We start from the raw sequence: 25317 nt of genomic DNA, 5'->3' as shown, positions 1-25317 counted from the left end.
GCTTATAAATCCGAAACGGCTGAGAATAAAAAGATGAAACAAAAACTGAGATAGGAAAATGTCATAGGGCGCATTACATGGTGTTGTTGTGGTGGCCCCCAGGGCCCTCTTTCAAGGGGACCCAGGGGCCAACTTCAAATTTTCAAATAGGAACATGTATTGAATCATACCTCATTCAATAGTCCTTGAAATACGAAACAACTTTTGTAGGAAACAATTTTCGATTTGGGCCACCGTTTTCAAAATGGCCGCAAAATGTCCTGTATCAGTTTGAAGTTGGCACCTGGGCACCTTCACGGAGTTTCCTGAGGGTCACCACAACACCACCACTTGATATGCTTTATCATCGTTTCTATCTCAGTTTTTGTTTCATCTCTCTATTCTCAGCCGTTTCTGATTTAGGCCTATAAGCACTGGACGTTTAATCAAATACAGGACCCACTTTTTGCGGCCATTTTGAAAACGGTGGCCCAAATCGAAAATTGTTTCCTACAAAATTTGTTTCGTTTTTCAAGTACTATTGAATGAGGTATGATTCAGTACGTGTTCCCATTTGAAAATTTGAAGTTGGCCCCTGGGCCCCCTTGAAGGAGGGCCCTGGGGGTCTCCACAATAATACCATGTGATGTGCCCTATGACATTTTCCTATCTCAGTTTTTGTTTCATCTTTTTATTCTCAGCCATTTCGGATTTATAAGCACTGGACGTTTTATCTGATATAGGACCCACTTTTTAGCGGCCATTTAAAAACGGTGGCCCAAATCGAAAATTGTTTCCTACAAAAGTTGTTTCGTTTTTCAAGTACTATTGGAGGAGGTATGATTCAATACATGTTCCTATTTGAAAATTTGAAGTTGGCCCCTGGGCCCCCTTGAAGGAGGTCCCTGGGGGTCACCACGTGATGCGCCCTATGACATTTTCCTATCTCAGTTTTTGTTTCATCTTTTTATTCTCAGCCATTTCGGATTTATAAGCACTGGACGTTTTATCTAAAACACCCTATATATACACCATTATCAAAAATTGTCGATGCATTACTGGATTAAGGTCTTCCTAATACTTGTTGACAACCATCTATCTCGGATAAATCATTTCCAAGATATCCAGAGTTCTACCTAATTTTGTCACTCCACCATGTATTAGGATGCTGTGTAGGTCCCTGCTTGTCACTTGTGGTAGGTAGCCAGTATAAATTTGGGTTTTGTCTACCTTGTATGGTTTGGTTTTTAAGAGTTATATCATTTATCTATCTATCCATGTATTCTCTCTCAACAATTAGAATAACACCATTGGATATTTCTGCCTATAAATTTATTTTAATAGAAAGTAGATTGGCACCAGGAAATCTGAAAAAAAAAAAAAAAACTCTGGTTTTATACTATTGAAATTCATTCTGCGCACAGTAAGCATTGTAAACACATTACTCTGAAATGAATAAGCTGTTCCTTAAGTGTCTTAACCGACGTTGATGCCTTTGTCATACCGCAGTATTATTTTATTTATGGTGCATATTTTCAGACTTTCAGTACATATAAATCGGCTGTTAACCTTTCTGTAATTTGAGCTAATTAATTTGAAGATTTTTCTAGCACGAATTGAGAAAATCTCAAGTAACTTTTTATCACGGAAATGAATATCTGTAGAATCATTAAGTAATAAATTAGTATACAACAGTGTGCGTTATGTAGATGATAGTAGTCTGAAAACGATTTAGATAATTCAGCAGTAAAGATAAGATAAAAAGAACAGAGGCAGTTTGTTTTGGACAAGAGCAAGAACTTCGGTTGTCATTTGTTCCACAAGCACAATTGCCAGGTGTTCCGAGTTTTAAAAATTCATTGATTCAAGCAATCATGTCGAAGCCAGTGTACGAGGGTAAGTGGGGAAAATAAGTTTCCCATGACGGCTATGGACAAATGTGTTTATGGAAAACAAATAATATGCTGCGAAGAAAATAACAAGATTTGCCTTTACTTTTCTACATAACGAAGGACGTTGATGCATTTGTCATACTGCTTTACAAGGTTTAAAAGTAATCCCGTTGGAAACAATGCGTGTCCTGCGTACAGAAAAAGAAAATCCCTTTCGTTGCGAGCCTCTAACCTTTAAACTACGGAGGTAAATTCTTTAACCTTTAAACTACGGAGGTAATTTATTTGACCTTTAAATTATATTTAAAGCGTTTTCGTAAGGGTTTACAAAGAAGTCCATTTCTTCACTTCTATTTATCGAAGACACATGAAACAAAAAGTGTTACAAACGTTATTGTAGTACCATTTCGAAAACGAAATATCCCGTAGTTCACAGGTTAATGCCGCAAAGAAATGGAAGTTTCTGGGTGCGAGGTCAAGACTATACGCTGGATGGGCAAGGCGTTCCCAATCGAAGGTGGCAGGATGGTTTCAAGTTGCCACCGAGTGTGGTTTTGTATCCTTGTCCAAAAGGAGAACGCCAGATATGAGAGGGCCAGACCGCTTCCCACGAATAACACACTCCAGTTTTGTCTGTGTGTAACAGTCAACTAGTCTTATTCCAATCATATACTTGTCGGGCACAGAATAAACTGCTCTTTGGAACTTTCTGCAGCTGAAGCTATTGTAGTGCTAGCAAAATTTTGGTCGTACGTCACCAAATAATGTGGATGGCTATCGCATTAAAACGTGTCTTGCTTGCCTCAGTTTCTAAGTTGCATTTAAATCTGAAAATTGTCTGCATGGAGACGGGCAGCCAGGTAATCTTGGATTATGATAATCACGAGTCAGTTCACTTCCTTCGGTAGTTACTCAATATGTATTTCTTATGATCGTTATCTAATTACCTGACTTTGTATTACCAAGTGAACTTTGTGGTGGACAAACACCGTGTGCGTGGGTTTCTTCGGGGTTCTCCCGTTTCCTCCCACTTACTTCATTCCACTGTTTCATACATTACTCATCACCGTCTCCTTTAGCCTAACCGCCATAACTGTGGGACGTAACATTCAAAGATTTCATTTCATTTTCATTTTTGACTTTGTGTTACATTGTTGAAATATTCGCCTACAGATGTTGGGAGATTTATTTTTATTTTTGTAAATGTCAAGTCCAAAAAATTAGTTACGTGGATCCATAAACCAAATGCTTGAAAAAAAATATTATTTCCCGTAGTATATTGGACACTTGGTCGAAAAAAATGTAAAAGCTTCTTCAGGCTAGCCATCCTGTCTGAGGGTTTCCTCATTCATACCCGGCAATGCCGAGATGGTACCTACCATAATGGCTTCAGGCCGCTTCCTTCCGCAATTCTTTTTTCCCTCTCTTTCCTCGGATAGGAACATAATCTCTCATACGTGACGGCCTAACATAGCCATAGATGCTGAAAACACAAATCTGATTCCTGATCTTCCATAATATATACTTATTTGTAGACATGGTGCCCTCATGTTGCACATGACTGCTCGCCTACACGTGCAAAGGACGATGCAGGCTCTCCATGAGTTGCAGCATGGTGGCTCAGTGGTAGAGCATTTACCTTTGATGCGTGGGGTCTGGGTTCGATCCCCGGCCAGGTAACTTTGTGACAGACAACATCGTGTTCGTGGGTTTTCTCGGGGTACTCCCGTTTCCTCCCCATTTTCTCATTCCACCAATTCTTCCATCATTCACGTGCTGTAATTGTTGTCTTCCTTAGCCTAACAGGCGTAATCGTGAGACGTTAAACTCTAGATTTCATTTTATTTCTGCATGAGTTACAGTTTGAAACCCTCCCTCTCCTACCGTATTCCATGATATCTCGCCCACTGAGTACCACTTCCGGTATCTCGATCAATGTCTGTGAAGGAAGACCTTTCCTGCAGATTGGGCGATGCAGCGTGCGGTTGAAGACTTCTTCGTATGGGAGAGTTCGTGTTGTTTCATCAGGGAATTCTGTTATTGGGTGAGCGTTGGGAAATGTGTGTGATTGAATTTGATTAACCAGGTAGTGTAGTTTTCTGTTATCTTTTCTTTTTCTCCTCTCCTTTAAAAATGACGCACTGAAGCAGGCATGTCATTCGTATCAACCAGTTCCGATTTTTTCACCAATATGTACACTCATGTCCAAAATGATTGTCGCATATCTATAACTGTCTTCGTGTAAGAATATAATTTGATAATGATTTTGCAGGATACTTTTAATACTGATACTAGGTGTATAATCCGGAAATGTATATTTCTGGTAAATTTCATAGGAAAAAAATTATAAGTAAAACAAAATGTTTCTAAATGGACAAGAAAGTTTTATTTTCGTTTTATTGTTCTTATTTACTGCTCTTTTGACATGAAATTTACCACATACATGTCTTTGCCGATTATACACATACATTATAAGAAATACCGGACGAATTCGTTATCAAATTATATTCCTACAGCAACATATTTATAGACATGCGACAATAATTTTGGACATGAGTGTACATATCGAGTGTTCTAAAAAAAAATAGCGCCCACGGACCACAGAGCACTACAGGTCAAAATAAAGCGAATGTGTTATATGATATAATGCCTCCTTCAGCCCCTATGGGGAATCAAAATTTCACTATGTGGCAACATCGCAGATTAACTTAGAACCATTAGCATTGCTCCACAAATCCAACAAACAGTTACATCGATTGTTATGCTAATAGGTGGTGATAATATCAACGTCTGTTGACTTCAAATCATGAGCCTAAGGTAGAGTACGTGTAGCACTTTTCTCTGTGAAAATCTAGTTTTTCTTTTTTTTTCTTTTTCTTTTTTTCTTTTTTTTTTTTTAAGGTTAACATAGGATGTAAAACTAAAAACGTGTATTTTTTTTCCTTCTTTAACTTGTAAATATTCTGAATCTTATCGAGAATTATTTAAGAATTTCCTAACGTTTCCGCTGAATTTACTGACAATTTACTGCTACACATTTTATCTTATCTTTCTAAGATTCGAGATACTCCGTCAATAATACGCAACAGTCATTCTGCGAATTTGAAGCTATAGTTAAATACTGGAGTGTGTTAACCATTTTTTTTTTCTTTCTTTTAACGCAAATTCGTTTCTTGGTGTTCGGTTTCAGTCATGAATTTCTGATTTTATGTGCAAGGAAACAAAATAAATTCTTTCGACTAGATGAATGGCTGCGCTACACGTGTCTGATGTTCATTATTCCAGCTTCGATTCACAATGAAGATTATAACTGTCGGCTATGATCGTTTACTATTGCATGACCGATTTGACTGGTGTATGGCCAAGTGTTATGCTCTTTAACATTGCTGTAATTTTAGTCAATTTGTTTTACATCACCTATACTTTGACCTTAGTTTCCCTTTTTCTTTCTTTTTTAAATGTGAATTGAACTAAAGTGAGACATTGCTATTTTGCTAACCTTTCTGCTTACAGCATCGTTTTACCCACATTGAAATCCACCCATATTTACCCACATCGAGTGATGCTGTGCATACTAGAATCGATCGAAAGTTTATTATTATTATTATTATTATTATTATTATTATTATTATTATTATTATTAATGGAAATTGCATCACTTTGTTCTTTGCCAAGCCTGGTACAGGGCCGCTCCCAAAAGCCGACCCCAGCCAACTGGCAGAAAGGCTTAGAAGAAGAAAAAAGTATTTCGAATTTTTTATTATTATTTTTTTAAATAAGCACAAAATCAATACAATTTAAATGCTGCACAATTCAAAGATACAGATTATGTCAAGTATTTACAAATTCTATTTAATTTTAGCGGAAGAGCCAAAACTGAATTTAGGAACAAGGGTGCAGTATCATTATTTTCAATAATCACCAATAATGCTTCATTGTTGCTTGTACATCAGAATTGCGCAAGTTGAATTTCCTTATGTGGTAATATTGACACAAACTGTGGAGGAGATAGCGGACCTTCCCTCCAAAAGTTGATAACAAGTGGTTTACTGAAGATTACACGCAAAATACATATTGTGGAAAGAAATGTCATATTGTACTATAAGTTAATCAATACTAGATTATTAATAGCTATGATGCCTGGATTTATGCGACTACAATTCCTGAAAATATGCACTAAAAAGAAAATGCACATTATAGGTAAAATAGTACGCATTGAAGAAACAACTTATTCATTTCAGATTCACATGTGTACAATTTTGACTGTGAGCAGGATGAGTTTATATAGTACACTACCACAATTTTTTCTGCTTTTTGCATGGCTAATTTAATGTTTCTCTTAAAATAAGTTGATACGCCGAAAATGACCTTTCAGCATTCACTGCGTTAATTAAAAGCTGCGATTACATTTCTCGTTAGGCATGCTCACAAAATACTTCATTATAAAGTACAAATTCTGGAACTACCAGGTGTACAAGTATGAAATGCGGATTTCAGACAACAGATGCCGCACCAATGCAGGTTGTGCTATGAAGATTTCACACTGCACCATTTTATTGTGTCATCAACAAATGTCAGACACGCACGAGTGATATGTTGGAGAGGTGTATGCATAATGTACTGTTGTGTTCAATATGCCGAAATGTATTCCGAACAAAGGGCATTGGCGAACAGCATTAATTTTTTGTTTTTATTTGAAGAAAACTGTTGTCGAATCACCAATTACTTCGAGAAGCATGCTCCATCGCAAGAATACATGTAAACGGTGGTTTTGGCGTTTCAAAAGTGGTAATTTCGATGTTGCAGACAAGCAACATGGAAAACTGCCAAAAATATACGAAGATGTGGAATTGCAAGCATTGTTGGACGAAGATCCGAGAAAAACACAAAACCAGCTTGCCGAGCAATTTGGCGTTCGTCAACAATCTGTTTCCAATCGGCTACAAGCGATAGGGACAATTCAAAAGACCGGTAGATGGGCACCACATGAGTTGAACGACAGGCAAATGGAAAAGCGCAAAAACACGTGTGAGAATTTGCTCGTTCGGTTCAAAAGGATTTCGTTTTTCATCGTATAGTTACAGGGGATGACAAGTGGATATTTTGGGAATCCCAAGCACAAAAGATCATGGGTATATCTAGGCGCTCCATCCACATCGAACGTAAGACCAAATCGCTTTGGCAGAAAAACGTTGCTGTGTGTTTGGTAGGACCAGAGGGGCATTGCCTATTATGAGGTATTTAAACCCGTTGAAATTGTTAATATACAACGTAACCAACAACAGTTGACCGATTTGAACCGTTCGCTGCTTGAAAAAAGGCCAGACTACCGAAAGAGGCAACACAATCATTTTTCTTCATGACAATGATCCATCACATACGGCAGCCTTTCCCAACCTTTTCCACACAGCGGCCCCCCTTCGAATTCTACAATACATGTGAAGGACCTTTTCCAATATATACGGTTAGTGTGTTAATGAACTATACCGACGAACTGTAAGAGGTGATTCCTCACATCAAAATAAGATAAAAAGTTCGTATGGACCTGTATGAAAAAGTGCATAGTTTTAGAGTTAGGGTTGTCCAAAATCGAGAAAAAGCCAAATTTCAAGAGGCCCTATTTCGAATTCGAGGAACTGTAGGCGGTGGTCCTTATCAGCGTAAAGGAAGTCATGCATACGCAGTCCAAAAAATGCACCTTTCATTCATGTTCAATGGGTGTTCAGAGTATTCCTGCAGGGTAAAATTCCCAGATTTGTGATCAACCAAATTTTAAGGTACGCTCTGACTTTATGATAATCACCTCTTACAGTTTGTCAGTATAGTTCATTAACACCCTGCGTATATATATAATATTGCTTTTATTTTTCTTTGCAATGGTATAATCATGTTAGAGTAGTATGATGCCTACTCCGTACTCTGGTGGTCCTGGGTTTCAAACGTGAGGCCGGACATCTTGACTAAAATGTTGTAAATATATAAATAAAGCCAGTACGTAAACAAAACTAAACCACAATAGTCTATCCATCAGGTATAGAAGAAAGTATTTTTCTGGAAAAAATAAAATGTATTAACTTTAGGTTAACATGATAATAAGTATATGACTTATCAAGGTACATAACTTCAGTCAGTGTGATGGTTGGTGTTATCTTTTAGCCGCTAACTTAGAAATGTCAGGATCAAACGAAGAAACTTTTAAGCGAAGATCCGCCTCAGCATCAAGTCTATTCGTGTACTTATTCTTCAGATAAGAAAGAACAGAAAACGTTGATTCACAAAGGTATGTCGTAGCAAACGGCATTAAACATCATAGTGCCCTTTTCGAGATTTCGGGATACACTGATTGCTCATGCAACCAGAAATCAGTCAGTATGGAGGATGAATACTTCATTTTCATAACGGAGTCACATGAAAGTTCCCAGCAACTGATTTTCGTTGTTTGGTAACTCATTTTCCGTCTCTAGGAAAGGAATTTTTTTACCCACTCCAGTTTTCCTTTGTTTAATGGGAAATATTCCCTGAATTTTAATGCCATGGTTTCTAAATGGTTTTTCATGTTCATAGCAGTATCAGAAGGAAAATCTTCAATTGTTGACAAGCAATCGCTAAGGGAAGAGGAATCGTATTCTCTTTTGTCTAGGCGGCGGGACCAAACGTTTAGTTTTCTTGATTGTTGCTTTGATCTTGTTCTGAACCATAAATATCTGCAATACATGTGAAGGACCTTTTGTAATATATACGATTAGTGTGTTAATGAACTATACCGACACCAGTAACACCTTTGCCTTGAAGGCTTATATTTGGGAAGTTTAAAAAGCTGAAAATATCTAGTATGTATGTTAGAATTGAGAGCCAAGTGAAATCGTTCAGACGGCAACTCATTTCAAATTTGGGGTCTAAAAGAAATAACCTCACTTCATCGCGGAGGTCGAAAAGACTGGTCAAGGCTCTTCCACGAGACTTTTACCCGGAATGTAGCAAGAGGTGTTGTTGGTCATTCCCCATTTCAGTCCACAATGCATTGAATAACCGAGAGTTACAGGGACGTACGCAGGAATTTATTTCGGGAGGGGTCCAAACACAATTTCAGGCTAAATTATATTAAAAATTGTAAAATTGCCTCTACAATTAGACTAAATTTACAAAAAATAGTCCGGACCCCCAGGACCCGCCCCCTGCGTACGTCCCAGGAGAGTTAAGAGGACGAAACTTGATATAATTCATAATTTTCACTGCATCGTCCCGAACACTTCTCATTTTGCATGGCATATCACGTGAAGCTAATACTTCCCTGTGGATACTACAGTGAGTCCATTTTGCTAACGGAGCAACCGATTGAATGCGTACTATCAGTCCTTTATGTTTGTCAGTCATTGCGCGAGCACCGTCTGTACTAATGCCAACACAACGTGACCATTCTATGTGATTCTTCACCATAAAAGAATTAAGAATTTCGAACATAGCTTCTGCCGTTGTGTAAAGCGGAAGCTGTTTACAGAACAAAAGGTCTTCTTGTATGATACTGTCGTGTTCATACCTGACAAGAACTAATAAATTTGGTTTATCAGAAACGCCCGTGCTTTCGTCCAGTTGCAAAGTGAAGTATTCACTGGCCATCTCTCGTGCTATTAACATGTCCTGTACATTTCCAGCCATTTCTTCGATTCTTCTTAGTATATAGATAATGAATATAACTCGTTTGATAATTTTTCCCCAAACATTAGACGTGTCATCACTTTGGCAGCTGGAAGAACCAACTCTCCACCAAGTGTGTGTGAGAGTCCTTTTTTCACAATTAATAAAGCTACTTCATAAGAAGCCAACACTGCCTTTTCGTTATTTTGTTCAGAGGAAATGTCTTTAACTATCTTTTTCGAAGCACTAAGTTCTGTTAGCTTGTTTCTAAAATACTCAACCGGTTTTTTAACCAGCTCAGAATGTTTAGATTTGACATGTCTTTGCAGTTTCGATGGTTTCATACACTCATTCGATAACACTTCGCCACAAACAACACACTACGCTTTTTGAATACCGTTTGCCTCAACTACAGTAAATCCCATCTCTTAAATATTTATCACAATATTTGCGTACTTTCTTTTGAACTCACACAGTTTCCTTGTTTTCTCCTTCTATAGTGTCACTAGTTTCGCTTCTTCCGCGTTTTAGCGAATCTGATTTTAGCCACCGATCCATTATATGAAATTCACACACATATACACATAAACTCCCGATAAACACGATGCCCTAGCTTCAAAAGTACACTTGTGTCCACTAACACCAATTATCAAGTGTAGCTGTGCTCTGGAATATGTTTCAGAGTATTTCTTTCCAACCCCTTCAAGACTTGCATTTGGAACTAGATAAAGAAATAGTTAGGTGCAAGCTTCTCCGCCCCGATGCTCAAGAATCACAGCATAAGTTAAATGCGCCCAGTTTGTTAAAAATATGGGCGGGGTTGTACCAGCCGCTTCTCACTCGCCAGATTTTTCTCTTACCATCTACCTCATGCGGCCATTCAGTAAAATCATTTGAAAATAAATAATCTGGAGGAAACAGCACTTTTCGCACTTGTAACAACAAAAGTTATGGAAAGAGTGCAGGGTGGAAGAAGGAAGAATGTATGTATCACAGAAAATAGCTTGGGTCAAGGGTTTTTGACAAATGAAAGAATGCCGAGGAAGAATTCCTCATTCCTTGTTTCCTTTTTCAGTCATCTATTGTACCAAAGAAGATTTTCGTTTGAAGATATTTTACAGCACCTATTGTACATCAGTCTCTACACGCTTTTTTGGCTCTGTCAGGAAAAAAAGAAAAAAAATGCGTTGGAGAGTATAAGCTACTTCGTGTAGGTCGAATATTACTTCTCACGCAAATTGACTTATTAATTCGATCATTTAACTTAAAATGGTGTATTTCTCACCACTGTGTGCTTTTCTCAGATTGGCTTGCGAACCCTCTGATATAGTATTGCGGATCCCAGGTTGAGAAAGGCTGACATACGGCAAAATCGGTTCGCGACACGTTGGAAGCACTCAGCTGCGAAGCTGTAGCTCATGCGGCTTACTCGCTAGACTTGGCTCTTGTGGATTACCACTAGTTTGCATCGATGGGTCACACACTTGCTAAGCAGCACTTTGGTTCGTACGAAGGTGTGAAAATTTGTTTCGAAGAATGATTTGCAGCAAAAGGGGAAGATTTTTACTGGTGTGGTATTCACAAATTGCCCGAAAAATGAGGAAAATGTATAACAAGCGATGGAGTATACTTTGAATAAAGCACTTTTTATCATTCTTCCGAAGGTAACATATTTGTTTCATAAAAAAAAAAAAAAATCCTCATTTCATACTTGTACACCTGGTAAACAGAACACGAACTGGTACACATTTGCAAGACATGTGATAAACTGAATAATTACCAAGAAACATATTTTGGATTGGCTTCGTTTATATATGTTTGGTAATTGGTGGAGGCTATCACTGACCCCTCCCAAATATTCTCTGATGTTCACTCGAATGATGGTAGTGCGGACTAGTAACTCTCACAAAGATTCTTTTGCTCGAAAAGTATATTACAATATATCATCCTCGTTACTTGCATTTTGTGACCGTGAGGAGGGTTCTTTTATTTGAAAGGTATGTTGGAAAGGAGTATTTCCAGTCAAAGGATAGGAAAAAATTACTATATGTGATGTGGAATCTACATGAAAATTACTTACGTAGAGAAGTTTGCGTGAGAGATCATATTGGTGTTGATCAGTATCTAAAAGGATGGTAAATATTTTGGTACCAAATAGTAACCGGTGGCTACTGTCCAACTGGCCACTGGTTTGGCCAATGGCCAGTTGGCCAGTGGCCACCAATTAATATCGGTACCAAAATGTTTACCATCCTCTTAGGTATTGATTAACACCAATATCATCTCTGAGACTTAACGTTCCCGTGATTTTGGCCAAAAATGGCCAATTTCTAGATATTTAAGGAGCCATAGCTCGGGAACCATAAGTTGTAGAGAGGTGATATTGATGTTGATCAATACGTAGGAGGATGCTAAATATTTTTGAACCAAATAGTAACCGGTGGCCACTGTCCAACTGGCCACTGGTTTAGCCAATGGCCAGTTGGCCAGCGGCCACCAATTATCGGTACCAAAAGGTTAACCATACTCTTAGGTATTGATTGACACCAATATCGTCTCTCTATGACTTATCGTTCCCATGATATTGGCCAAAAATGGCCCATTTGTAGATATTTAACGAAAAATAGCTCGGTAACCATAAGTTGTAGACAGATGATATTGATGTTGATCAATACCTAAGAGGATGGTGAACATTTTGGTACCAAATAGTAACCAGTAGCCATTGATTAACTGTCTACTGGCCAACTGGCCACCATTCCTCAGATATTGGCCAAAAAAGTTGGGATTTCTAGATATTTAAGTAGCCATGTCTCGAGAACTGTAAGTCACAGAGATGATATTTTTGCTAATTTTTGTGAGAAAGAGAAGAAGGTGCGGATAGAAAGATTTACATCTAAGAACAATGACAGTTATCCTTCCCGCTTTATCTCTTCATTCTTCGTTCTGGCAAAGCTCTTGGAGCATTCTCAACTGGTTGTTCATTGAAACTGAGTAGTTATAAAGTGGGTATTGGATATGAGAGAAGTTTGTGTGTTAAGATATATATGTGACAAGGTTTATTGAGTTTACAAGATATTGAATCAATATTATGCATAAAGTCAATAAATATAATTGAAAAGATAAGTTCAGTAGTCATTTTAGTATTATAGTGAGAGGGGTATTTGGTCATGCAGTTTTTGGTTAATTACTAATGCTGACTGATTCTAACTGAAGTGCAATTAAGTAGGTTTATAATAAAACTGGGATTCCGAAATTGTTGAGATTTTTTTGTTTTAATTTTAATTTTGAAATTTAGTATTTCGTATTTAATAACGGACCTTGGTATTTGAGTCATTGTTTGTAAATAATTTTCAGATTAAACATTGTTGGTCATAATAAATAATAACTGTTTTCATTTTTTCAGATCCACCATATCCACAACAACCAGGCTATCCCCCACAACAACCAGGCTATCCCCCACAGCAACCAGGTTATCCTTCGCAGCAACCGGGCTATCCACCTCAAGGTAGTTATCCGTACGGAGGACAAGGCTACCCTGCAGCACCACCTCCCTACCCTGGAGTGCCACCATCATCGGTAGGATTTGGCGTTACTTCACCAACTCCACAGCCGGGAATGTACGGTTCATCGTATTCAGAAGATCTCCACACGGAGAACTTTGACTTCTCCGACAAAAGTATAAGGCTTGGATTCATCAGGTAGCTATTTCAGCTAGAATGTATCTTATTCAGTTAGAATATTGTAATTTAATTGTTCTTTATAATATTAAGCGTTTAAATGATTGCATATTTCAACGTAACCTTAAACAATTTAGTTGTTAGAATCCTTGAAACTAGCATATTCTTTCACAGTTTATACCCACGCAGTGACGTTGACGTCCCTCAAAGCAAAACAACATGCAACGGTGCGACTATGTCGCAGAAAGAAAATGCGGGCTGCAGAAAGATTGGCTAACCTCTAGACAAAAAATTACTGCCTCAGAAATATTGCTTACTCTGTAAATAAAAATTAATTTACAGAAATACTGTATGACAAATTTTTCATAATTATAATGAAGATTTTAATTGATTGCTATTTTTGTTTACTATTCCTGTTTTTGTGCTGAATAATTATTTGTCATGATCCTGCATGTGTGAGTGGTTGGTGAGCTTTCTCCCAACAGGATGGTTAGCTGGAAGAACCTCTCTCTTCTTTCATCCAATAGTCTGGCAATCCATTCTTGGATGCTCTCTTCACTGTCACTATCCTCCAGAAACTGTGCTTTGTACCAGTATCAATCCTCAATAGATTGGTGTATGATAACATTTCCCATAAAGACCTTACTTCAATCAACTTCATGAAAGAAAGGCTCCATCATGCCTTCCATGCAAAGCAGCGCTATATGGCAGAGCTGGAGAAAATAAACACTGTTGAAAGAGAAAATCAAGTACAGAGTAAGAGGAAAGAGATAAGTGAACATGTACAACAGCTGCAGAGGAAGAAAAGAAAATTGATGGAAATAAGTGAAGCTTTGGAGACTGAAGCAAACTAGCTTGCACATGAAGCAGAGCAGAAGTCTTCTTACAAAGTCAAATGCTATCAGTAGAGCAGCTTCACTAAAGAAGAAAGAGATTATGTCTATAGATGAGGAAATCACACAACTTCATACTCGGTTGGAAAACTTGTAATATAATTCCTTCCCCCCTAATTATATCTGTCACGCAGAGATGCCATGTACGATAAATAAGTTTTTGTTGTTTGGAAATTTGTTCGGTGCGCATTTAAACTATCATGTAGAAAGAATGAAAATACATGAACTGGATGTGGGTGGATCGGATTGGTATAAGGGGAGTTGGAAGAAAGAGAGAGAGAGAGAAAAAAAAGCACATTACGCTCTCCGCTTTGTGTATTAATACTGTACATGCATTAATATTCACTGCATACGCTGCTGTACTTCTCATTTCACTATTGTGAGTTTTGAACGCACAATTGCAATCCTGCTATATCTTCCTGTGTCGAAGTCTGGAAAATTGGTGATTTGTCTTAGAAACGCCCTGGAAATTTTTTGAAAGAAAGAGAGTGGGAACCTTGTTCAACGTTTCACAGTCACAATAATATACCGATAAACTTTAGTTGATTTTGAGTTTAACGTTCCTTTCAGTAGCGAGGCTATATGAAACAAGACCTACTGATTAACGTAAAATCCCTGGGTAGATCATGTTCAGCTAAACAAAATGAGATACTTCAGAGTAAATTCTAATGAGTTGTTTTTGAGAAAAACTTATTTTACAGCGCTCTAAAGCATATCATTCGTTGTCATTTATAATGAATATCTTTTTTTCTGTTGGAATAGATCGTTTTTCTGTGGACGAGAGTTGCACTGAAAATTTCGAGAAAATAGTAGAACGCAAGAACATCAAAGTACAGCATTTTTTATTTCCTTTCAAAGTATTTCCCCTGTGCAGGAATGCACTCTTTCATGCGATAGAACCACATCTTGAAACAGTTATGCCACTCCAAAGTTGGAACCTATTAAGTATGCAGCTTGATGGCTTCTTCTGAAGTGCAAAAGCGCTTCCCACGCAACATGTTCTTGATTGTTGGGAACAAAAACAAATCACTGGGGCTAAATCAGGAGAATAAGCCGAATGTGTCGTGACCAACGTTTTCCTGGTCCAGAAAATCACTTGTGGCAGCTGTTGTGTGCGAGCTAGCATTGTGATGCAGAATGATTCGACGTTTGGAGTTGGACTGTCTGCTCACATTCAGTACTTCTGGTAGACATATGGTTGTGTACAATTTTGCATCGACTGTTCTACGATTCTTCAGTAGGACAGTTGCAAGTATGACCTGATTTACCAAAAAATAAATAAATAAAAATAATAATGCAATCATTTGTTTAAAGACATTGCGTCCAGGAACAACTTTTGTTAGTTTAGGTTCATCGCGGAAACTCACACAGCAGATTGTCGCTTTGTTTCCGGTTCGTACGCATAAATCCACGTTTCATTACCTGTTACGATGTTAAATACCAAATTAAATGACCCAGACTTGAACCGTTCCGTCATAGCTTTGCACCACTTCACACGGGCGTCTTTTTGTGCTTGAATTAAATTGTGTGGGATCCAACGAGCGCAGTTTTCTTCACACCTAAATGATCATGCAATATTGTTTGTATTTGGCTCATGCCAATGCCTATAGTACGGAAGGTGTAACGTCGTTGGCTTCCCGCGAAAAGTTGTAGTGACGTTTGTGGGGAGTGGCCAGCTTGGTTACTCGTGGCTAGTAGATGATTGGTGGTGATTGGCTACCCTTTTACCACACCCTTAGTGACGAGCAAGTCCAAGCGCGGGAAGCGAACGACGTTAAACCTTTTGGACTATAAGATCCCATGAATTTCGCGATAAGTTACATGTCGATCAGTGTTAATTAATTCACGAACAGCTTCAATGGTTTTGGACATGATGGCTGTCGATGGACGACTTGTATGGTCCTCATCACTCAGGCTGACCCGACCACATCTGAATTTTTGAAACCATCTGTAAATTGTCGTCTGGGATGAGGCTTCATCAGGAAAAGCAGCACTCATCTGACATGACACGGAAGTGCTCTCTTGTCAGGTCCATTTTTGATCACGACCACCTCACTTCAAACTGGTGCTCTGCAACGACAAAGATTCCGAGTTACATACGGTCTTGCATGTAGAGTGAACAAAGATGGTATTTTATAATAACAACAAAATCTAGCAGATTCCATTTTTCACAGGACGTGATTCGCGACACTTTCAGTGCAACCCTCGTACTGTATATGTAAAATTGTACACTGTTAAATAGCAGACTGTGTACGAAACCTAGAAGAAACAACAATATACTTCTGACAGTGACAAATATATTCCTAACAGTGACACACACACTTCTAATAGTAGCCACATGTTTATTATAAAAACAGAATTTACACGTAATTAAAAGTAAACTCAGATTAATACAATGCTGTTTAGTTGTTTGACTCTTCCTATCAAGTATTAAGGTTAGTGTAAAGGACAAGTTTTGCCGATAGATGTCACTACAGTCTTCGTATCTCTCCCATGTATTTTTCACCTTTCACGAAAATTTACAATTTCTTTTACAAATTTCAACGTAGAGACTTCAAATTTTTAGAGAAGGAACTTCATAACTATTAAAGGGAACAATCCATGCCGATTTTTTATTTAGAATTTTCTTCATTGTTGAAACAGTTCCATTGTTAAAGGTTTAGGTATCCATTTCAACAATCAATCTATTTCAACAATGAACAAAATTCTAAATAAAAAATCGGCACGGATTGTTCCCTTTAATAGGTTATGAAGTTCCTTCTCTAAAAATTTGAAGTCTCTACGTTGAAATTTGTAAAAGAAATTGTAAATTTTCGTGAAAGGTAAAAAATACATGGAAGAGATACGAAGATTGTACTGCCATCTATCGACAAAACTTGTCCCTTTAAACCAACCTTAAATAATTTCCACTTTAAACGTCTATTGTTATAATGTAGAAAAATAAGTAAAATATATATATTCTTTTGCAGGAAAGTCTATGGAATCCTGATGTGCCAGCTTCTAGTTACTTTCGGAATGATCGCGTTCTTCGTGTTTCATCAACCAACGAGAAAGTTTGTGCAGAGCACTCCGGCGTTGATGTGGGTTGCTCTCGCCATTACAATTGGCTGCCTCATCGCCTTGGCCTGTTGTAGTAACTTTCGACGCAAGACACCAACCAACTTCATATTCTTGGGAATTTTCACATTGGCCGAGGGCTTTCTGCTGGGCACAATGTGTACTTTCTATAAAGTTGACGCGATACTGATGGCTGTTGGAATAACTGCAGCTGTTTGTCTGGCTCTGACATTGTTTGCATTTCAAACCAAATGGGATTTCACAACAATGGGAGGTATTCTTCTTGTGTGCACTATCATCTTTTTCATCTTTGGTATTGTAGCCATATTCATTCCAGGCAGAATAGTAACACTTGTATATGCTTCAATTGGAGCTTTGCTTTTCTCTGTTTATTTGGTGTATGATACACAACTGATGATCGGAGGGGAACACAAGTATTCCATTTCTCCAGAGGAATATATATTCGCAGCGCTGAATCTGTACGTTGATGTGGTAAATATATTCATCTACATTCTAACAATTATTGGAGCTGCAAGGGGCGACTAAATAACTGTTTTCAACAATAAAATCTCTTGTTTCATTTTAAATCTTAGCAGATACGTATAAGACGCATCTTTAACTAAGTATTGGTACGCTATTTCCCTGTTTGTGAACGTCCGTAGTCTATATTTCTATATACCATAATAGTTATATTTCCATGATAACATTCTTTGTTTTCAATATTTTATTGAATAAATATTTCACAATTTTCCATACAGAAAACCTACCCTTCCGCATGTCCACTATAGATTTATTTGTTTTTGATGAGACTGCGCCCTTCTCTTCAGCTCTGTCAATAACTCTTAAGCTTTTATTGAAATAATTCATCTTTTCTTAAGAAATAAGAAATATTTTCGTTTATTTATGTTGCAATCGTTATGGTAGCACTTTTCTAACATCTTTGTAATGCGTTCTAAAAGGTGAACGAGAGTACACATCAAGTGTGATTATTTTGTTTTATTGTTTTCAGTTTATTACAAACTGTGTGTGTATATATAGTATTTGTTACAATGGAAATAATTTAAGTAGGTTATGCTTGTTAAACTTATTCAAACTGTCTCAGATGTTGGAATATTTGATTATCTTTGAATCTTTAAAGAAAAAAAAAATGCAGGATGTTCCTGAAAAAAAATTGGTGAATGTTATAAGCACCGGAATCTTTGCATTGAGAAGTTTTTAAAAATCCCAAAATTGTTCGTTTTATTGTTAGTAGAATTCAAAAGAATGAACTTTAGATCATAAAAGATGAAGTAAAAGTCTTGGATTTCTTTTTTATATTACATAGGTGGTGATTTTTCAGTGCACGATTTGAGGATCGTCTTACACTCAGTGTATTTAAGAATTGATGTTAAAATAGGAATTTCGTGGAGTGGATGTTATTTTGAAAAGATTCTCGTACAACGTTCACACAAAGTAGATTCGCAACACGGAATATTAAAATCTTCTGAGAATATCTGACCTCATTTTAAGCACTTACGTTAAAAACAGCTTGGTTAGGCTAAATTAGGTTAAATGCCACCTAGCCTGCATCATCTTCACTAATACATGAACGAGTTATTTTCCCGTAAGTGCGGTAGAGAAAATTGTTCACTGAAGAATGTAATTGTGTAATCGAATTGTAAACATTCCGAATAATGTCTCAAAAGACCTGTTCTAAATTCTCGTATGTTAACTTCGTTTCTTTCACAATTTCGTCCAAATTTGCCGTTAACAAGCAGGCTCTTTGGTTTTCTTGTGTATTTGATACATCATAATTTTTTTTTTTTAAAAAAATAAGGTAATTCAATTGATTTCAATTTACACTGAAGCAAGCATCAGCGTATGTATGTTGTTAGTCCAAATTCTGTCATGGCGTCAACCCTTAGATTTACTGTGGAATTGTGTAAATTTTTAGATATATCTAGTGCCAAAAGAAACAGATTCTACGCTCATTCTATTTAATATAGCGTTTTTATTGACTTTGGTCGAAGAACTCTGTGCTCATAATATTCATCAGTCTTTCTGCGACATCGTGGACATTGGTTTTAAACTACTTTCCTTTTCACGTAAAGTTGGAGCATAACTGTACCATTACTAGTACTGAAAGTGATAATGTATGAATGTGTGTATATAAAAACTTAATTATTTGTGATTTTAAGAAGTACATACTGTGCCTAATCTATCGTATATTCGGAAACGTATTAAAAACAATATTGGCGGCAAGTGATTTGCAAAGCTGACAATAAATACGTGTTTGTTGTTTCGTGTATTTGATTGAATGAATATATATGTATTGTATTGGTGTCGTGCTACCTTTGAAAATACAAATGTTGAATAATCACCATTAGCATTATTATTGTAGACACATGAAAGGGTGATTCAAATTTACAAAACAATTAGTTGCTTACCAATAAATCCTCGAGTGGTGAAACTAAACTCTCCACTCGTATCTGTACAACAAGACAGTTTCGTCTTCGGTGGTAAGGGAACAACGATACAAACGGATGAGAGAAAAAATGTTTGGGAAAAGAAATATGTACTCCACAGAATAGATGAATATAACGTGAAGGATGCTAAAATACCACTAGCAGAGCACAATGCGAAAGAATGATTTTTTTTTTTTTTTTTTAATTTTATAAAGTTAAATAATTACATCTTTTAATATATAATTTTGAGACATTTAGAATCAAATAGTTACGCTGATTTTGTGAAACAGTCATGTTCTGGCAAAACCAAGGCTCTTTCGTTGCAGGGTCCTATATTGACTTCCTTTAAGACCAGTATGCTGTGAAGCTTAATCTCTAAATCTTTATCGAAGGCCCCATGCTGTTGGTTAACATTATACGTAGTAATATCATTGACCTTGCTGCTTTCGTTCCGTACGTCATCATTGGTGTCCGCAGAATCCTTATGCCTATTCCGATTCTGACACCTTTTTGCCTTGTTGCATTTGCAGTATTTGTTACAGTGCTTTGTTTTTTCTTGCCGCTTTTTTTGCACTGTGCTCTGCTTGTGGTATTTTAACATCCTTCACGTAATATTAATCTATTTTGTGGTATATATATTTCTTTTTTCCAAACATTTTTCTCTTATCCGTTTGTATCGTTGTTTCCTTACCACTGAAGACGAAACTAGCTTGTTTTTCCGATACGTGTAGTGTGTGTTCAGTTTCATCACGGGAGAATTTATTGGTAAGTAACCATATTTTTAACATCATTGGCATTATCTTCAGTTTCTTTGTAGCGCAATAGTTAGTAATTTATGTATTTTGTTATACAGTAAAACCTAAGTTCTCCACCTTTGGTTCATGGGGAAATTGTCCAGCTTACACATATGGTCAACTTAATCATAAAACCATAAATGTATATGTCTTTCGGTTTCAGGAAAATGTGACCAATTTAAGCAGATGGTCAGATTATAGAGGTGACCAGCTTTACAGGTGTTACTGTGTATATACAGTAGACGATCGATTATCCGAAACTGGGGTCTGATTTTGTTCGGATAACTGATCATTTATGGGAGGGAGGGGAGGGGGAGAAGCAATCATAGGAGCAATATGAAGCAATGAGACAGTGTTATTAAACACACAACTGCATTTATTTTGTATCACACGTTTTACAAACACATACTTTACATAAAGTAGTACATTAAAATAGGGCTAGAGTCAAAGATTTTTTGATTCTGTTTTTCCTTCCTCAGAGCTGAGACTGGCTTTGCGGCCGCTAGCGGAATTATATGGCCCGCAAATTTGAATTTGCCAACTGAAACGCTTTCGGTTTACCGATGTTTCGGTTGATCTGTATTCGAGTAATCGATGTTCTACTGTATATAAAATAGCAATCTTTCCTCTTTCTAATAAGTGATTTCACTTCCCTAAATGAGACTGAAAGAAGGTAATTTCAGCAGTTGTGTTAAATATGTTTGCAATCGATTGTGTTATTTATTACAAATATAAGGGAGCTAATTGACACCGAAGTCAAATACTGAGTAATGATCTTTAAGTAACTTTTAATTCTAGTTCTGTATATTTCATGGACAGCTAAGGATAAAAATTTAGACGGATAAAATATAAGGTGTGGTCAAGAATTAATGACAATATCTGTAAACGTAGCACACAAAATGAAATTTTACGTGCTAGCAAATTGAACCTTTCCCTATATATTTGTCATTCGATCTGAGATCCACCTTTGGTCTTTTTTTTTTTTTTTTTTCTTCTTCACACGTTGGAGCTCCATTAATAGTGCTTCTGGGACAATCCTTTTCATCTAAATGTTCTGACGATGGTATTTTTATTCTAAACACGGTGTTTTTGTTTCTGAATCGTAACGATATCTAATGTTCTAATGTAATTTAGATTTTACTTTTCTCTAATAATAAATGGCGAAGCCATGTTCCCAGTAGAGGTGGTTTATTAGACAACGCGACAGAATTATTAGCTTTTAACGAACCATATTTATACAGCAGTTTGAATTATTGTTAAATTTGAAAGACATTGCTTCACGCATATTAACCTTTCGACTCATGAAAAGAGGGATGCCACGCACATTGCTATTGCATGTTCGTAAACGGTGTGGAACTCATTGAATCAATAAACTGGAAATTAATGATAAGCAACATTGTAACTATCAGGATTGAACGTGGTTTATCACTGATCTCTTTTGACTCTGTGAAGTCATCTTGACTACTCCGTACTTCACTCTTTTCGTACATCGGAAACAGTTTGTGAACCCTTAGATTTCTTGCGGAACTCAGTGACCTCCACCGTTTACAGATTGTATATCTCTGTTGTCTATGACTGCTGACAAAAATAGAAGAACCAATTGATTAGAGGTTGACGCTATATATATATAATATACTGGTAGTGTTTCCTTACTACATATTGATTTGCTGCTGATAAACAGATTTCTGTGCATTATTCTTTGACTGCACCTTGTATTTGTGTGATGTATGTGTTATAATTGTAGAAACCTGATAATTTTTTTTTTTTTTTTTAAAGAAAATATTTCTTGTTAGAATATATTGTGAAGTACACAGCATTTCTATTGCATGTCTTTGACTGAGTACGATCTTCCAATAATTCGAGGACTGTGGAGATCATATATATTATTGGACTTGAATTTGAGTTAAATGTTTGTAGACGAAATGTTACTGACACTAGCATCATTCAGTCTTGATGTTGAATTTGTCTCATTAACACGATTCGGTATGGTTACTTTATCAAATTACTAATAAGAAACCATTATTAAATTCTTGTTTTGACAGTGGCGTCGCCAGCCATACTAGAAGGAGATTAAGATCCCTCTCAAGAAAGTAACGTGAAACTTACGTTGTATCTTGAAGTTGTCCAGAATAACAATGGTTTTATTTAATGTCAGCGGCGTCGGTAGGGTTTTCTGAAAGGTGCTTAACCCTCGGTCCTAAGCAGAATGTCATTTACTCTGTGAATAAATTAAGTAGTCTACTCATAAAGTGGATATTATTTGTAGTAGAAATGTAAACGATGCTAATTTGTTATTACAGTGAAGTGGAACTTACAAATTAAACTAGCTTTCATTATAGCAGTCAAACTGTCAAAAGGTCACTAGCGACAACACTGAAGACTGTCAATGAATCGAATGTTAACGTTACAAAGGGTTAGTAATTTGCCATTATCATCAGGAGGCACAGTACAGACTGACATTTTTTTCCTTGAAATAATGTCATCAGTATGTCTTAACCTTCAAGCAAAACAGTTGGTTTACTTTGTGCAAACTATATTCTAATTTTCTTATTTGAGACTCGTAAAGGACATTTGTAGTTTTGTAGCAACTTCAATATGCTCAGATACAGGCAACTTATTATATGGATAAGAGAATAAATGTTTTAATTTGCAATAAATAAATGTTGTCTCCAATCTGATAAGAAGGTTCAGTAATCATGTTTATAAATATTTAAACAATTAAAATGTTTACTAAAATACAAATACTTAAAAAAAAAAGTTTACTAAAAATTTTGCTTAGTAAACGCTTTACAAAATGTTTTCCGGAAAAATTCAGTTGAACGTTTCGTTAATTTAGCATTCAATCGAGAACACTAGCAATATACAATTATATAAGCAAAGAAATATCTTCATCCTGTACGAAAAATGGCCACATCGTAAATTTGTTTTGATTTACAGAATAAAATTACCTAATTTGAGAGTAAAAATACTAAACTAGATTCCGGGCTCAACAACCCTTAGAGAACCATAGACTACCAATCAGCCTGTGGCACTATGCCGGGAAGATGGCGTATGGTCAGCACATCGGCTTCCTTTGCCGTTAATGCTGGCTTTCGAGTCCTCAGTTCGCTATTTCTGTCTTTTAAGTATCTCTCTCTCCCCAATTGCTTTCGTGATTCTGGATGGACATCGAAATGCTAACATTTGGTGAGTACAAATGTTCACCCATCTTTCCTTTGACCAGACTGGGCATTGCTTATTTCACGAGAAGCGATATTCCAGTGCTGGTAGAGCGTTGGACTGAATTGAACGTGAATTTATAACCTTTCAACTAAGCAAAGAAGTGACAACTACTTTACCTTGTGTATTATCTGGAGAGGACTCAAGAGCGAAAGGATAACAAATCTATATTAGAGTAATTATTAGTAAGTAGATATTAACATACTATTCAGTGAAGCCAAATTCAATTCATATGGCTATAATTTCCGTACGTTTTAGATAGGCGGGATACTGAGAAAAACTTCCCAAAGCTATAGTCGTGGTGACGCCACTGTCTGTTTTGCACCAAATGTTATTCCAGCCTTACATTCCAGCAATGTCTTTGTAAATTTAAGAGTGCATGATACAACCAGTGTTAGTGTTTTTGTTCTGATTATTCATTTACACCAACTTTACAATGCTTTAATAAAGATAACATAAAACTCGTGCAACTAATCAAAGTGTAGGAATGTAAGTTTTGTTAGTGATGCAATACTTTCTTACAGTCCATTACTGTATATAGTTGTATATAATGTTAATACGGAGTATTCATGTTTGTATATTGTACTGAATTAAGATGAAATGTGGTTTCATGGGGTAGTTTCGCTAGTCACTCAATTCAACTGTTTCTTAGGCTCTTTCCTTCTAAGGAAACTACCTGGTAGATATGAAACAATATTTCAAATTCAGTGTTTGTTATTATACGTAAATTAGTGTATATGATTGTCATCGTAAACTTGAAATAAATAAAATAAATAAGCTGAAATGTGTTTTCAGTTTTGTACTGTCGGTATTGAGAATTTGAACTTCTTAGATTGTAGGTAGGTATATATTAATGGCTGAAGTCAGATGCTAGGAGTCCAAAGAACCTCAAGATATAAAAATTAAAATGTTTATAAAGAACTATTCAGTGTAGTTTGTGTTTTATCCCGAAATAAAAACTCTGACATACAGATAAATGCGTAAGTAGATGTTAACCTTTAAAAAAAAAAAGTTTCAAAATTTCACATCTTTTTAAGTAATCCTCTGGGTGGATTAACTTCGAAGTTACAGAAGGAGCTAAACTGATGCATTATCAACTCAGAAATGCGTCTAAATTTTTATTAATGCCGAAATTTTCAATGAAAACCACTCATCTTCGTCAGCGGTTTATTTATTTACGTAGACACTACTGCTGTTTCAATTACGTTTCATGATTTCCATTATCTAATGAGAAATTACTTCAGGTGAGAAATTACCTCTTACATTCTAAAAACAAAGTACTGTACATAAATCATATTGTAATAGACATATTTTTAGCAAATATAATAGCTTCAAGTACACTGATGTTCCTGTTCTAATCAGTTACTTTTGGAGATGCAAATGCTTGAAAAAAAAAAAAAAAAAAAAAAACAGTCGTCCTTTCAGAAAAAAGTTCCGGGGGACACAGTATTCCGAGTGGGGGGGTGGCACTACTGGTAGTATTCTATTTATTGTTATATTATAGACATTATTTTAGTCTCCTCCTTGGGACACTCTCAGAGCTCCCGAGGGGCAGTGCCCCCCAAAAACCTGTCTAGAAGAAACACTGCTTAAAACATTAAGTTTTCCATTATTATTATTATTATTTCGTCTGGTAAATTTTGAGCTTTGATGAACATTTCAACTTTAATGAAAAAATTATAGTACGTTCAACCTTTCTTTCTACATTATGATGTGAAAAAGCATTT

The 25317-nt window shown here is 36.5% G+C and overlaps 1 protein-coding gene across 4 annotated transcripts in view; it reads left to right on the top strand.

Annotated features, from left to right (window-relative positions):
* LOC145675556 (protein lifeguard 1-like) overlaps positions 1-24367 on the top strand; it is a 38604-nt gene extending 14237 nt beyond the window's left edge. For all 4 annotated transcript variants that reach the window (XM_081746059.1, XM_081746061.1, XM_081746062.1 and 1 more), the window contains 2 exons: positions 12910-13204; positions 17046-24367. In XM_081746059.1, the coding sequence (XP_081602185.1) occupies positions 12910-13204; positions 17046-17679 (929 nt within the window). In that variant the 3' untranslated portion in view covers positions 17680-24367. The remainder of the gene's footprint in view (positions 1-12909; positions 13205-17045) is intronic.
* The last annotated feature ends 950 nt before the right edge of the window (positions 24368-25317 follow it).

This window comes from Thermobia domestica, chromosome 18 (genome assembly GCF_964235325.1).
Source record: "Thermobia domestica chromosome 18, izTheDome1.hap1.1, whole genome shotgun sequence".
Classification (NCBI taxonomy): domain Eukaryota; kingdom Metazoa; phylum Arthropoda; class Insecta; order Zygentoma; family Lepismatidae; genus Thermobia; species Thermobia domestica.
Note: the sequence above shows the minus strand (reverse complement) of the source record. Positions and strands in the feature narration are given on the sequence as shown.